The sequence below is a fragment of the Nematolebias whitei genome, chromosome 9, assembly GCF_014905685.2.
Source record: "Nematolebias whitei isolate Nwh7 chromosome 9, NemWhi1, whole genome shotgun sequence".
Classification (NCBI taxonomy): Eukaryota; Metazoa; Chordata; class Actinopteri; order Cyprinodontiformes; family Rivulidae; genus Nematolebias; species Nematolebias whitei.
Genome location: NC_056506.1, coordinates 28,944,279 through 28,958,303, shown reverse-complemented (window position 1 = coordinate 28,958,303; position 14,025 = coordinate 28,944,279). Strand labels below are relative to the sequence as shown.

The 14,025-nt window shown below is 40.4% G+C and overlaps 1 protein-coding gene across 1 annotated transcript in view; it reads right to left on the bottom strand.

The window, feature by feature from the left end:
• Positions 1 to 14,025, bottom strand: part of LOC119415050 (adhesion G protein-coupled receptor L2) — a 93,347-nt gene that overhangs the window by 15,679 nt on the left and 63,643 nt on the right. The window contains exons 11-19 of the mRNA XM_037682183.1: positions 12,637 to 12,759; positions 11,679 to 11,884; positions 9,636 to 9,809; positions 8,083 to 8,292; positions 6,342 to 6,562; positions 5,528 to 5,594; positions 3,300 to 3,391; positions 2,255 to 2,423; positions 703 to 831 (exon numbers count right to left, since the gene is read on the bottom strand). Of these exons, the coding sequence (XP_037538111.1) occupies positions 703 to 831; positions 2,255 to 2,423; positions 3,300 to 3,391; positions 5,528 to 5,594; positions 6,342 to 6,562; positions 8,083 to 8,292; positions 9,636 to 9,809; positions 11,679 to 11,884; positions 12,637 to 12,759 (1,391 nt within the window). The remainder of the gene's footprint in view (positions 1 to 702; positions 832 to 2,254; positions 2,424 to 3,299; positions 3,392 to 5,527; positions 5,595 to 6,341; positions 6,563 to 8,082; positions 8,293 to 9,635; positions 9,810 to 11,678; positions 11,885 to 12,636; positions 12,760 to 14,025) is intronic.

Below are 14,025 nucleotides of genomic sequence, written 5' to 3'. Positions count from 1 at the left end.
CTCACACAGACTCATGTTCATGTTTGTGCTGATGTTCGACATAATGTTTTTTATGCTATTAGTGCTTAGTGTATATTTAGTTGATGCTTTTCATAGTTAATATCTTGGATATTATCAATGTTTTTCTTTTACATTTTATTGTTGGATGTAACTGGGACCCTGTGTACATAATTTCGCTCCACCACATGTACCACATGAGGTGCGAATGACAATAAAGAAACTCTCACTCTGATGTGTGTGTGTGTGTGTGTGTGTGTATATATATATACTTTAGGCTTTAATTTTATCTAGGCTTATTTTTTTTAATATGTTGTTCCTCGATATACAGCGCTGTAAAAAAGTTTTAAACCATCATTTATCTCTTTACACTTTAATTCCAAAGATCCAGCATTTCTTGTATGGTTTTAAATGATCTTGACCAATGGTTCACCAAGTCCAGTTCCATGTATGCTGACAACTAAAGTATCTAAACCTTTAGAATATTGCAACAAGTGTACAGTTTTATTAGAAAAAAATATTACCAGTACATACTTGCAGGCTGAACTTTAAGCGCGTTGTTGATAGTAAAAAAACTAAACACTTAACCAGACTTGTCCATTAAAGGCACAAAAAGGTGTGGAAAAGAATCAGATTTCTTACTGAGAACTTTCACAAGTATATTTTTTTAAATCGCCAATCCCCGCTTAATTCCCACTGGTGTACCTGTGTAGCAGATGAGTAGCGAGCTGTGGATCGAGACGTGGATGCCTTGGCTGAGCTGTGGGAACTCTCAGATGGGAGTGCACCGCAACACTGGGACTGATGGAAACATTTGCTGTACTCTTTCCGGACCTGCAGAGAAGCAAAAGATTAGGCCAAACTGAACGCACTCAGACACAAACTGTGACACATCCTCCCGCCCACTCCGCCTCATGAGAGCTGCAAATCCTAAATCTTTATCAAATGCCAGCTAGCTCACAGCAGCTTAAATGCCATACCTGCAAGAACTGGGAGAAACCGACAACAAGCCACATATTGGCAAATTACAACACACTCTGACTTACATGTTGCTAATAAAAATAAAAAGCTACAATTTTAATCGTGTTTTAACAACTCAGACTTGGAGAGGAAAAAGTCATTTTTGGTAGTGCTGTTTAAATTTAGCAAAAAAAAAAAAAAGCAGTTAAATCTAAACGAATGAATGAACAAACAAACGAATGAATGAAAAAGTGAGCTCTACTTCACAATCACGTCCTATCACGTAATTTAACAACTTGTAAAGAAAAAGAAACAAACTCCAAATTTGAGAGATAAGTAACTGACAACAATTTGTGTCAAAAAATTGCTTATAAAAATGTATTCATAATAAAAAAGATGAACACATTACTTATGTATACCTATTTTAGCATATTAGCTTTAAAACCATTTGGAATTGATTAAATTATTTTAATACTACCCTATAATGAAAAAAGGCCTTGCTTTGTCAACTGAGCAACCTCTCGCACAGTGAGTGATGGACATGGGCACCAACGACCCCCCCACACACCCCAACGACCCGAAAAGGAAGAAGCAGGTAAATGGATGGATGGATGGAATTCAAAGGAACATATGGCAAACTATAGTCGGACAAAAATATATATATATTTTCAGCTAAATGAAATGGTGCAGTTTGAAAGCATTTCCTTCAATAGTTTTTCTGATACACTATTATGAAACTCTGGAATGTGGGTACAGACTCAATGTAAATGCAGCAGTCAGCATAATCCATAGGTAAGCTTGAGTCACATGACTGACCTTCATTAGGTCGGCCATAGTCTGTGTAGGTAAACAAATATGGTGGGATTGGACAAAAAGATGGTTAGCTGTAAATATAGGACTGAATCTGTGGCTACACACAAAAAAGAGAAAGGTGAAGTAGTAACACTGAAGAAATTTGCAAAAGTGTTGAATTCACTGATCACAAACAGCTTATCCATGGCTGTCGCCATTGTTGACCTACTTTCTGTCACTTCAGCTGTTTCCCTAGGTGAACAAACGCAAGTGGTACTGTAGCTGGCAGCGGGTCAGAAAATCTGGACACATATTTTCAATTTGCAAAAACATTAACTAACTAATTTTAAAAAATAAGTGTGATTTTTTTTTTAAACATCGTTGCAATAATTACCTTTAAGGGCAATTTTAAGGCGAAGTAAAGCAAAAAATATTTGACAGTCATGACAGTTTCCTGTTTAAATGAATTTGAGCATCATAACATTCTCCGTAAGTAAAATCTTACTTTTTTCTGAAGTAGGCAGTGGAAGATGAAGATGAACATCCCTTGTAAAGTGTTGAATATGGTAAATAGGTAAGCCATCACAATGGACGATTCGTTGAGGAAGAACAAGCCAAAAGACCACGTGAGTCCCGAAAGACAAAGCAAGGCAAACGCTCCCAACACCCACGACCTGCAAGAAGGAGGAAGAGTCAGATTATCAGGGAAAATATGTGCACAAATCTGATAATCTTGAAACTAATATTCTACCCTCTTTCCTTCATTGTTTTAGATTTCCCACATTTAACACAGAAACAAAATGCATTACTTATATGATTTAAATCCCAATTAAATACCAGTTAATGAGTTTTGACTGCTTGTTATAATGTACTAAATCCAGCATTCACAAATGTGTCACTTCTGTGATATAAACACAAGCCTAAAAGTCAATTAAACAATTTATTTTTCTATTTTTGATTTGGACTAAAATCAGAGTAGCTGCCTAAAAAAATCAAACACCCACATAAGTGTTTGCTGGCACGCTGTCAAACATATTGTTGAACAAGGCTCCGAGCTCAAAAACGGTCAGGGATTTGTCGTGTTATCAACTAAATGCAGCCCACTAGGAGGGAGAAGACGGAGCACCCCATTTTCTTTTTTCCTGCTTGAACCACCTTAAACTCTACAAGACACGTGGCTGGGATCAATCTTCCAATGACGCCTATAAACCATGCAAGCACAGGAGCAAAGGAAGTAAAATAGTGAACATGGCAAAATGGCAGAAATGCTGTTAAGAAGAAATAAAACAGGCAATGTACCCGTTGATACTGAAATCATAAAGCATACTGAAAAGACACCGTGTCAAATCTGAAAGATGAAAAACTGTTGGTCTGCCGGTCAAATGCAGCTTTTTGAATATTACAGCAGGAAGGTTGCAGCAGTGATGGTGCATATTATTTTTCTCCTCACATATACTCCCCCTCCCCCACCCCCTCTCTTTATACACACTCAGAGCCTGACAACGAGCTACAACAGCCCGGCCTCCTCAAGAGTGACACCCTGCCCTCACCTGATACCCCCCAGCCTGCTTGAGTCGGGTTTCATGGAGGTGGAATGCTTCACCATCTTGTACATCGTCACCACCAGGAAGATGACATTGACCTGTCAAAACAGATGTGCATCAGGGTTAATAGACTGCACTAAGGAAAGCATCCAGTTTCTTGTGTAAGCAGTTCAGGGTTAGATATTTCAGGTAGGAAGATGTTACTTTCGTCCACTCATGAGCAAGCACAAATGACACACTTGAGACTCTATACAAGTAAAAACCTTGTGCTTGGATTTTGACGAGGAGAAATATTCAAGAAAATGAATTTTAATGATTAAAATGCACGGAATTGCACTTGTTGCTACTATAATATGCATCATTTAATGCAAAAATGTTACCTTTGACGAGGAGCTAAGCATATTTCACAGTATATTGCAGATTGTTGTGGCGTTACCTCTACACTGAGCAACACACTCATACCTTCAGTGGGAGGACTATGAAAATTTAATACCTCTGTGCTGATCAAGAAGCACTCTTACTTCCAAAGACAAAAATCAACAGTGAGAGGTTATCACTTTGGTCTTCTCCGCACAGCTCAAGGCACATGGGGTGCAATTGCACAAGACGAGAACGTGCATGCCATAAAGCCCGAACAAATCGAAGACGTCACGGCTAAAAGCTTCACGAAACATTCAGAGAAAGGAAAGTATAGAGACGAATGCCACATTTTAGAGACAGGTTTAACTGAGGCCAGCGAAGAAAAAAAAAAGTGATTCAGGCTATACATCCAGAAAGGTTTCCATGCTCTCAGGATGTTTCTCTGTGAGCACTACAGGGCCCCAAACCCACAAAGGAAGGGAGGGGATGAGTTTCTATTTGGTCCGATACCATATTTAACCTTTCAAATGTACTGCAGTAAATATTCAGTGAAAAGCAACGAGAGATATGTGGTTTTTAGCTTTTACCAAAAAAAGACAACTTCTGTTCCATTTTTGCACAAATCATGCATTTTTTTAAAACATAAATCTACTGTAAATGTAGAAAAATGAAGGAAAAATAAGCAGGACTTTGTAAGAAGAGTATAAACACAGTCTGCTTTCCAATTTTTTTAAATCTCTTTACAGACAGGGAGATCCTGATTATCATACCACATGTGGACGCGCTCTGAAATGCTCCAAGGCCGAAGAAGATGGTCTTTACATGGAAACAAAAGAGTAGATGTATGCCAGCAACAGCAAGAGAGGAAGATGGGAGGAAAAGGGGGTGGCTATGAAGATAGAAAGGGGCTTTTAGATCACTGAGACTGGTCTCCCATCCACTGGGGTCAATTTATGTCTGCGTGAGTCGAATGGCTGGAGATGCATTTAACACAGCCATGAGTGATGACACAGATCCGATGAGACAGATGGACAGACGGACAGACAGAGGCGAGGAGCTATGAGACATGCTGCAAAAAGCTGATGGAGACTGCCCCCCCCCCCCACACACACACACACACCCTCTTTCCTCCACAAGCTCAGTCTCTAAGGAGCCATTTGCTACAGTTTTCAGGTCTCTTACTTCTCTGCCAAATAAAGCATATAAAACTAGTGCTGCTGATGCAGCTCCCCCCATGGTTTTGCATGTTTTTACAGCTATTGGACTCATTTACATGCATGTTACTTTTTGGATACGCATTGTGTATTTGTTCTAGTGCGTGCAAGTTGTGTGTATGTCTATGCGCTGCAAACTCCATGTACTCTGCATGAAATATTAAAATGTGAAGATGGAGATGTCTGCGTGCTCTGATTGGCTGGGGATGTGCCATGATCCTCAGCAGGGCTATGCACTGTGGTAATGGTTGTTTGGCCCACCCACTCATTACTTCCATGTTCACCCCCGTACACCCATCCACCCACCCACCAACATCCCCCTTGTTTTCCCACTGAGAAAATGACCTTCATGCATGAAACGATTTCTCCTCTTGATTGCGGGGAGTATTCTCTAGTTGTGCCGAGGGGTCCAAAAAGCTTTGCGTTGTTACTGTTCAACAATTCTGATTTCATAGGATTTCATAGCTGAGTGGACACTGATGTCCTCGTGTCAGCTATAATGGGACCACTTTCCTTTCATGCAAATTGATCGGAGAAAGCAGAGCTAAGAGGCTGCCAGCACATGCAGAAAGAAAATCTATAAACTGTTTTCAAAGCTTCGCTCTGAAATAAAGAGGAAAAAAAATATATATCCCTAGCACGCGCAAATTTATAACTTACCACAATTATCAAGGTCACAGGTCCAATGAAGCTCCAGATGAAATGGTTATCCACTCTCAACCAGCAGCTGCAGAATGAAAAAGCCATGTTTAGCTCGTTAAATCATTTCATTGCCAAAACATACTTGTGTCTCATCGATCAGTGCACAGAAGAGCCAGCTACATGATAGGCCAACAGAAAGGCAACTCTTCAACAGAAAGGCAACTCTTCTGACCGCAGAGAAGAGAACTGAACCTTAAGGGGGTGTTGGCTTGGTGCCATAAGAAGCTGCAGAGTAAAAGGCTCTGGTTATTGAACTCATGACTTCACAGTCTACAAATGTGTGTCTGTGTGTACCTAAGACTCTAAAAGGTGCATGGGATACAGGTTGGACAGAATTTATTAGAATGCATACGATAAAATACAGAAAAGTGCTTTTTACTTAATTCCTATGAATTAGATGACTAACGTCTTTAAATTACAAAGCTTAATGCTTGGATTAAACCAGCACATAAGTGCATAAACCTTTCACTGATGAGGGCAGTAATTATCCACTTGCAAGGATTTAAATAATATAAAAACACCTGCAGACCAGTACAGCTAGCCAGCACATTCATTAATGCCGCTGCTTTGCTCACAGCCTCCTCTTTTAGCAGTGACGGGCTGTAAATTTGTCAACGAGAGCAGAGGTGGACCACTCTTTGTGATATTACTATCAGTAGCACAAACCACACTATGCATGCTGTGTGGGTGTGTCTTAATACGGGGGAGATTCATGATTTTGATGCTATTTTTGCAAAAAGCAGAAGAGCCGCTACAAAGGTGGTGCACTTACGCCCGCTGTGTGCCGTAGCTCATGTAGTCGATGGCTGCTGAGACGCCCACGACCACGGTGGGGACGAGGTAGCCGGCGAGGTAGTAGTACTTCTTGCGTGAGAACTCGCTCTCGAAGACCTCGACCAGCATGAGGTAGAGCTGCACGCCCTCCAAACACATCCAGGTGAAGGCAGCCAGAAAGCAAAAGTGGAGGATTCCAGCGATGATGGAGCACACCAGCTGAAGGGGCGACACACAACACAAGGATAAGATTATGCTAAATGCTAGACGAGAGGCGATGTTTTTATATGGGTCTGTGCCCATCTGGCTCTAGCACTGGTAAAATATCTTATGAACCTGTGGATTAATTTTAATGAAACTCTCAGAAATTAATCACCGGGCGTGCATGTACAACTGATTGACTTTTGGAGACAACCATATGCAAGACAGCTGCCACAGCTAAGTGATCTTAGCCAACACAAAAATGGCCACAAACGACAGCATATGTATTCTGTTAAAGAATGCTAGGTTTTTATTTTTCTTTCCTAGTTACCGGGGAGTGTGGTAAAGAGGTGAAAAAGAGAGTCCAGGCAGGATGGAGTGGATGGGGAAAAGTTTCAGGAGTGATTTGTGACAAAAGAGTATCAGCAAAGGTCAAAGGAAAAGTTTACAAGACAGTGGTGAGACCAGAAGAAGTGGCAGAAATGAAGATGTTGAGGTTCTCCTTAGGAGTGACAAAAATGGATAAGATTAGGAATGAGATCATCAGAGGTACAGCACAGTTTGAACAACTGGGAGATAAAGTTAGAGAGACCAGACTGAGATGGTTTGGACATGTCCAGAGGAGGGACAGTGGGTATACTGATAGAAGGATGTTAGAATTGCAGCTGCCAGGAAAAAGACAAAGAGGAGATATATGGATGCAGTTAGAGAGGATATGGAGGTAGTTGGAGTGAGGACAGAGTGAGATCGAGGAGGATGACTCGCTGTGGAGACCCCTGAAGAGGAAACAGCTGAAAGATGTTACAAAGAGAATACATAACGCCCACACTGCCAAATAAAAAGGTCTCATGGGTGAAGTATAGCACTTAGTATCTAATCATTCATTTATTTTCTGCAGATTGAAACCAAAAAATAAATTGTATATATATTACAATTACCTTTACCAAATAGGCATAAAAACAGCAAATCAATACCAGTGTTGCTTTGTGACCTCTTTTCTAAAATTACCTTTACGAGATGGACAGGATTCAATTTCAAGTCATTGCTGCGCCCTAAAATATCAGCAGGTTGTTTTTTTATGTTTTTCTAATGCATATTTGAAACCAACAGGATTCATGTTAAAACAGTGAGGTCTAAAAGGTAATTACCATATTTAAATAATGAATGAGCTAAATAATTTAGCAACATAATATTTCTACATCAAAAGTTAATGCAATATTTATGAAAATGAACAGTTGGAAAGACCAAACAATACAAATATTCGTGAAAATCGAGAGGATGTCAAGTATTTTCCTGCGCTGAAAAGGTTCAGAGCTTATAGATCCCAAAATGTCCACAGATGCTTTCACAAGAAAACCATGACACCATAATAAATATAATAATTCTAGTATTAAATGTCAATTACAGGCTTATTCTTTTTAATTTTTTATTTAATTGGATTTTTCCCCCCTTTTTTTCCTTACAAATTTAAGTTGTAAATTCAATGTAAAGCTTAATCACTTCAGATGAGACTTAAAATAAGGAGCCTCTCTCCGTACCTTCGGTTCTGTCATGTTGATGCCCACAAGAAAGAGAAGCTCTCCGATGAAGAGGTTGAGACAGAGGTTTTTGTGGATGGTGTTGCGGTCACTTTGCAGACCTCTGAAGAAGCAGAAGGTGAAGAGGCTGATGGCCAGGCAGACCAGAGACACGGCGATGCCCATCCTGGTGATGACGGTAAGAAGGAGCTCATGCACGCTCCCCTCCCTCTGCAGAAACACACACACAGCATTGACAAAACTACACCTGTCTTAATCCCAATAGCATTTAAGCGTGTAACGGCTTGACATTAGTTTCTTGGAATTCAATCTTTAGTGCAACGTAAATACTGATGTATGAGACAACAATGAACATTCATGAACAGTTCATGTAAAAAAGAAACTCACATTTTATCATTGCCTGTGTTGAGAGACAAAAATGATCCATATTAGATCACTAAAAAGCTATTACTCCCCAACGTTTCTATCTGAAGTTAAGCAATAAAATCCTTTTGTTTGGTTTTATTCAGCTAGACCAAAGAGAATATAACATAAAAAAGGATGTTAGAATAAAAGTAACTAGAGTCAGATGTTTTCAGTGTTCACATTGACAGAATAATCTGAGACTGGCCTGACTAGCTAGCCCTAATTGAACTTGATGCCATTTGGCAGCCAAGCTGAACATGTTCAGTCATCAATTTTATGCAGCACATGTTGCAGAAAACGACATCAGAAGAAGAACGGCCTCAAAGAGCTGCAACTGTGTGTGGCTGAATCACGCAGCGTTTCAGAAGATCTAAAAACTGAACGTGTTTCATGGTGGGGCACGGGGGCAAATCTGGAGGAGAACGAAAAGCAGACTTGACCGTACGAAATATTACTCAAAAGACTTGGTGGCCTGAAAGTGAGGCAATTCCTCCTGTGATATTTGTAATTATATTGAGGTCAGGAGTTACTGTTGAGGTGATATGTAGGGGGATTGGTGTGAGGCGCAGCCCAGCATCTGGGCTCTGGTTTCAAGCTGTGGTTAAGGTTGAGGTTGAGACAGATGAGAGGCGCAGAGTTCAGGAGTTGGAACGTACTATTAAACAAACCACATACTTATCCTTTACATTTATTACTAGCTAGGTCCTTGCTACACATGCTATTTATCATGTAATTGGATTGTAATTGCATTTTAGCAACAAAATGGATCCTGCACCACTTCAAGAGGGGTGGAAACATGAATTTAATCCAAGGTTATGCCGTTTCCCATGATTTTCAGGTGTGCATGCAGGGAGGAAGAATATTAGACATGAGCCATAGGTAAAACATAATTACTTCTGATAACGCCATGCCACTTCCTATCCTGAGTCACAGTGTCGCTCTTTAAAAATGACAGCCCGGCTTCTTTCCCCCCCCACACTGTTCTCTTTTCTTACCTTCTCCTCCAGCTATAATCTAATTATCTCCTCTGAAAAGCCAATTTTGCTCTTGCCATGTGTGCACAAATCATTTGGTGAGACAGGAGAAAGAACAGCTAATTGAGAAAGAAAAATGGCCAATGCAAACCACAGAAGGTGAGGGCCACTTACCACATTTCCCCGATGAGCCATGAGGATGGCGAAGTTGGTCAAGTGACTGCATGAGCAAGTGGTGTGGCTCTTATTAGTGTCTAACAGTTTGCAGCCCTGAGTGGACCAGTAGCCCATCATGCTTCGCTCGGAGTAATTCCAGAAGGAGCAGTTGGGGTTGTAATAGTGCTCCTTCTACAAAACAAAAAGAACAAATATATGAATGGCATGGCATTTGAATGCATGAATGCACAGATGCAAACCTTTATATTTGAAAGATGCAGGATTAGGGGTAAGTGTCGTTATCGCTCACAGCCAAAATGAAAAGGTTGGTAATAAAGTTTTTAAGTGTCTGTTACCAGAATATCTCATGAAGCACCAACGGAATTATATAAACTTGCAGAAATTCATTAGATATACGTACATCTACATGTGATTACCTTTTGCCAGTAAAAAAACGACCTCTAATGCCAACTGAAAACCATTCACAACACATACGTCAAGTGCTTCCCATTGCACAAGATCTTTGATTAATCTTTGGCATTAAGTGTTGACGCCAACACTGTTTGTTTGTTCGTAAAATATCTGATGAATAATTGATGGATTTTATCTAACAAGGTTAAGTCAGGTCATCCGGACAAATTCTTCTTTGTTGAATGTTTCGTTTTTTGTCAAAAGAAATGTATTTTAATGAAACTTTAAGGAAATAAGCATTTTGCAAATGATTAACTTTTGGAGGCAACCCATGTCAAAATGGCTGCCACAGCCAAATGATTTTAAGAAACACCAAACTGGCTGATGATAATGATTTTATCCTCAAATGGTGTCTCTATTGAGTTTGTTGAGTCCTATAAATGTGTGGGTATCTTGGTCGACTCGTATCTCTTTTAAGCTCAACGTGGAAAACCTACTAAAGAAACTGAAAGTTAAACTGGGTTTGTTTTTCAGAAACAGATCCTGTCTAACTCTGAATGTTAGGAAACACCTTGTAACTGTGACTTTCCTTCCCTCAATTGATTAAGGTGACATTATTTACATGAACGCTCCTACAAGAACCCTGCAGATGTTGGATGCTGTCTATCATGGTGCTCTAAGATTCATAACTGGCTGTGACTACTGTACCCACCACTGCACCCTGTATTCACTGGTTAACTGGACATCATTAACTTCATGCAGACTCTCTCACTGGTACATTTTCATTTTTAAATCACTTCTTGGTCTGCTGCCTTCATACATCTCCTCCTACATGTCTCTGTGTGAGTGCAGCTACAGCGTGCATGCAGTGTTCCCTCAGTGAGGACTGAACTTGGCAAAAGGGCCTTCTTCTACTCTGCTCCTGTTTCCTGGAATATCTTGCAAAAAGATCTGAAGCTCTCAACCTTGACCTCTCTAAATGGCTTCAAACATCTGTTGAGTTCCTGAGAAAAAACAATGCAGACATGTTCCTGTTTTTAGTTTTCTACACATATTGACAATCTAGCTGTTTTTCCGCTACATTTCCTTTTAATTATCCTTTTAATTACCATTTTATTTTCATTTGTTAAAAAAAAAAGTATGCATCCTTTATGTTTGTCTATTGTTGTCGATGTTGGCTCTTGTAAATGAGTCCCCGAGGCTCAACAGGAACTAACCTGTATAAATAAAGGCTGGATGAATGAATGAATGGCTATAACTCAGTCGACTTAATCTATTGTGCTACAATGTGATGTAGAAATAGAGGAGTCATTCAAAGCACACACTCTATGATGTGAATTTGTTTCACAATGCATGAGATCATGTATAACACTATTTTCAAGGTTTGACTCAAAGGGTATCTTATCTCATTCCTCTATATAAGATGACTTTAGTGTAAAACTTGTGTATGGAAGGTGGTGGGTACAATGCATTTCTTCATGGAATACTAGGCCTTCAATTTATTCAGTCCGTTATTGTTTGCCTGTTATTTCTGAGAAAACAATAAGTCAAAGATTTATACTTTCATCTAAAAGAGAGTGACACCACTTTGGTATTTGTCACAGTTTAGCTCTGTAGCGTGGTCGGGTCAAATCGCAGAAGGAGGCTTACATCCAGGTGCTCCAGTGTGAAGATCACTGGGTCGGCCACAAACACACGGCTGGACTCCTTTGTGATGGAAGCTGACAGGATGTGGGAGTTAACAGTGAGGGAGAGGTTGTGCTTGTTCAGGTCTCCCATTCCTCTTAGTGTGGCATTTTCGGTGCTGAGGAACTGACCCAAGTGTTTGTAGAGCACAAACACCAGCTTTGCCACACCTGCAACCAAAAACACACCAAAAAATATGATCTGACAGGGAAGAGATTTACAATAATCCAACTGAATTAAGACTGAAATACTGTACACATACAGATATGTATATCCCAAGCATTAATGGGCTCACTCACAGCGGCTCTTTGAATTTGCACAAAGAAAGAACTAAAGAGCATGTCAGTGCCGATGGTTTGCTCATTCAGTGCTCAGAGACAGACGAAATGCAGAGCTTTGTTGTTCAGCACAGCAAGTTCCATTCACTCTCAATAAATAATTGCAAATTCCTTTTTTATCTTCCACATTGCTTCATTTTGTGGCGTGGAATCAGCTACATCACACTCCAGGGGAGGCAGTTTACCATGAGCAATGCCTACAGTGGATGGTCTAATTAAATTATTCTTTTCCACTGAATTAAGTAAAAAGAAAACACGCAAGAATTTGGTCGATAATCACCAAAATATTATAAGGATTTGAATTTGCGACGAACAAAGCCGTGAACGAGGCTTGGAAAAGAAACTAATGATTTGAAGGCGTGATTATCAACTCGAAGAATACGTTTTTTAATCTTTTTGCTAATGCAGACCTTAAATGTGTCGTGTAGCTGCAACAAAAATAATGAGTGCAAGCCGTTTTCAAAAGGTCTCAATATTTCTTTAAAAAGTCTGAATCGGGGAAAAAAAACTACTATTTAGAAACAGTTGAACCATAGCAACACATACAATTACAAAACAATTCTGCAGCTTTGGAGTTTGCTTACCATTTTTGCTGTTAACTTTCACTGTGTTGGAGGAAAGCTGAAGAGTCGCTCCGCCTTTGCTCGACTGGGGAAACCTGAAGTCTTGCACCTGACCGTCAGTGCTCAGCACGTACACGTCCAGCACTGAGACGCCGCAGGAAGCGAGGGAAGAGGTAAAAATAGAGATGTATAACTTCACAGGCAACATTTTAAAAGCTTTTTACTCTATTGAATACAGTTCCACCGATAAGGCCCAGTGGAGTGTCTGTAAAGACTCGGCGTTCACTGTAACAGTAACAAAGTTGAGCCTTATAGGCAAAATCCCGTAGGGTGTCATTTACTCCAAGAAAACCATGTCACTAAGCTGTTTCCTGGCATTGTGAAAGCCTCCTAGGCAAGAGCAAAAGAAAAATAATGACAAGGGCTGCAGAGGAGGATGAGTAAAAGCAAGCACACAGCCGGATGCTGCGTGAATGTCAAATATTCATAGGATCAAACATATCATTGAGCTTCTACTTTTACTTTTTCTTTTTCCCCCCTCGTGGGCTCTGATAGCTCCAGGTTGGATGAGCAAATCTGTGAAAATCCTCCAAATTCCTGCAGCCCCTCTCCCTCTTGCGTGCCAGCTGCCGGGTGGTGCTCCCTTTGATGTGTGAAATTACTAAAGGGTCAGGAGGACGCACGTTTCCGCACACTCCTTCCCATCAAACGCTGCATAACTTCGACAGATAGACGGCTTGTGACAGACAGAGATGAGGAATTGTACTCTGGTTGCTCCCTTCACTCTCTGCCTTTAGCTTCCAGCCCATCATGATCTGCTCGTCACTTCTGAATGGGTCAGGTTCAGGAATTGTTTTCATATATGTCAACGAATCACAGATAAGGATTGTTATTGTGTGTAAACAGTAAAACTGTTGGTATAAAAAGTTAAACGTCTTGGTTACACATGATGTGGATGATCAAACATGAGAGTGGAGCTCCACATTTGAGTACTTGGCCTTTGTGCAATGCTCCTGTCTCTTCTTGGGAGAAACAATTCCTCCACTTTGACTAACGGTGAATGCAACTCCGGACTTTTGAAGCACATGCTGGCGTTCCATTGGATGCAGGAGGTGAAAGTACAGGCACTTTTTTCTTCCCACTTCCAAGTACTGGCTATGCTGCTTCACTGAAATATATCCTCATTGTGCAGATAAGCCAGAACTCAACGGGATCATGAATGCTGTCTGAACGCAGTGATTGAATGGTCAGCATACAGATTATAATGCGACCATATTAATCAGTGCTTTTGGTAAAGACAGAACTAGTCGTTATCAGCTCAGCTAACTGCTGCCTAATGGGGAAATCTCGGAGGGAGCCAATAGAAAGCTGTCTGAATGGAAACAGTGCGATTCAATTGGCTGCTTTGTT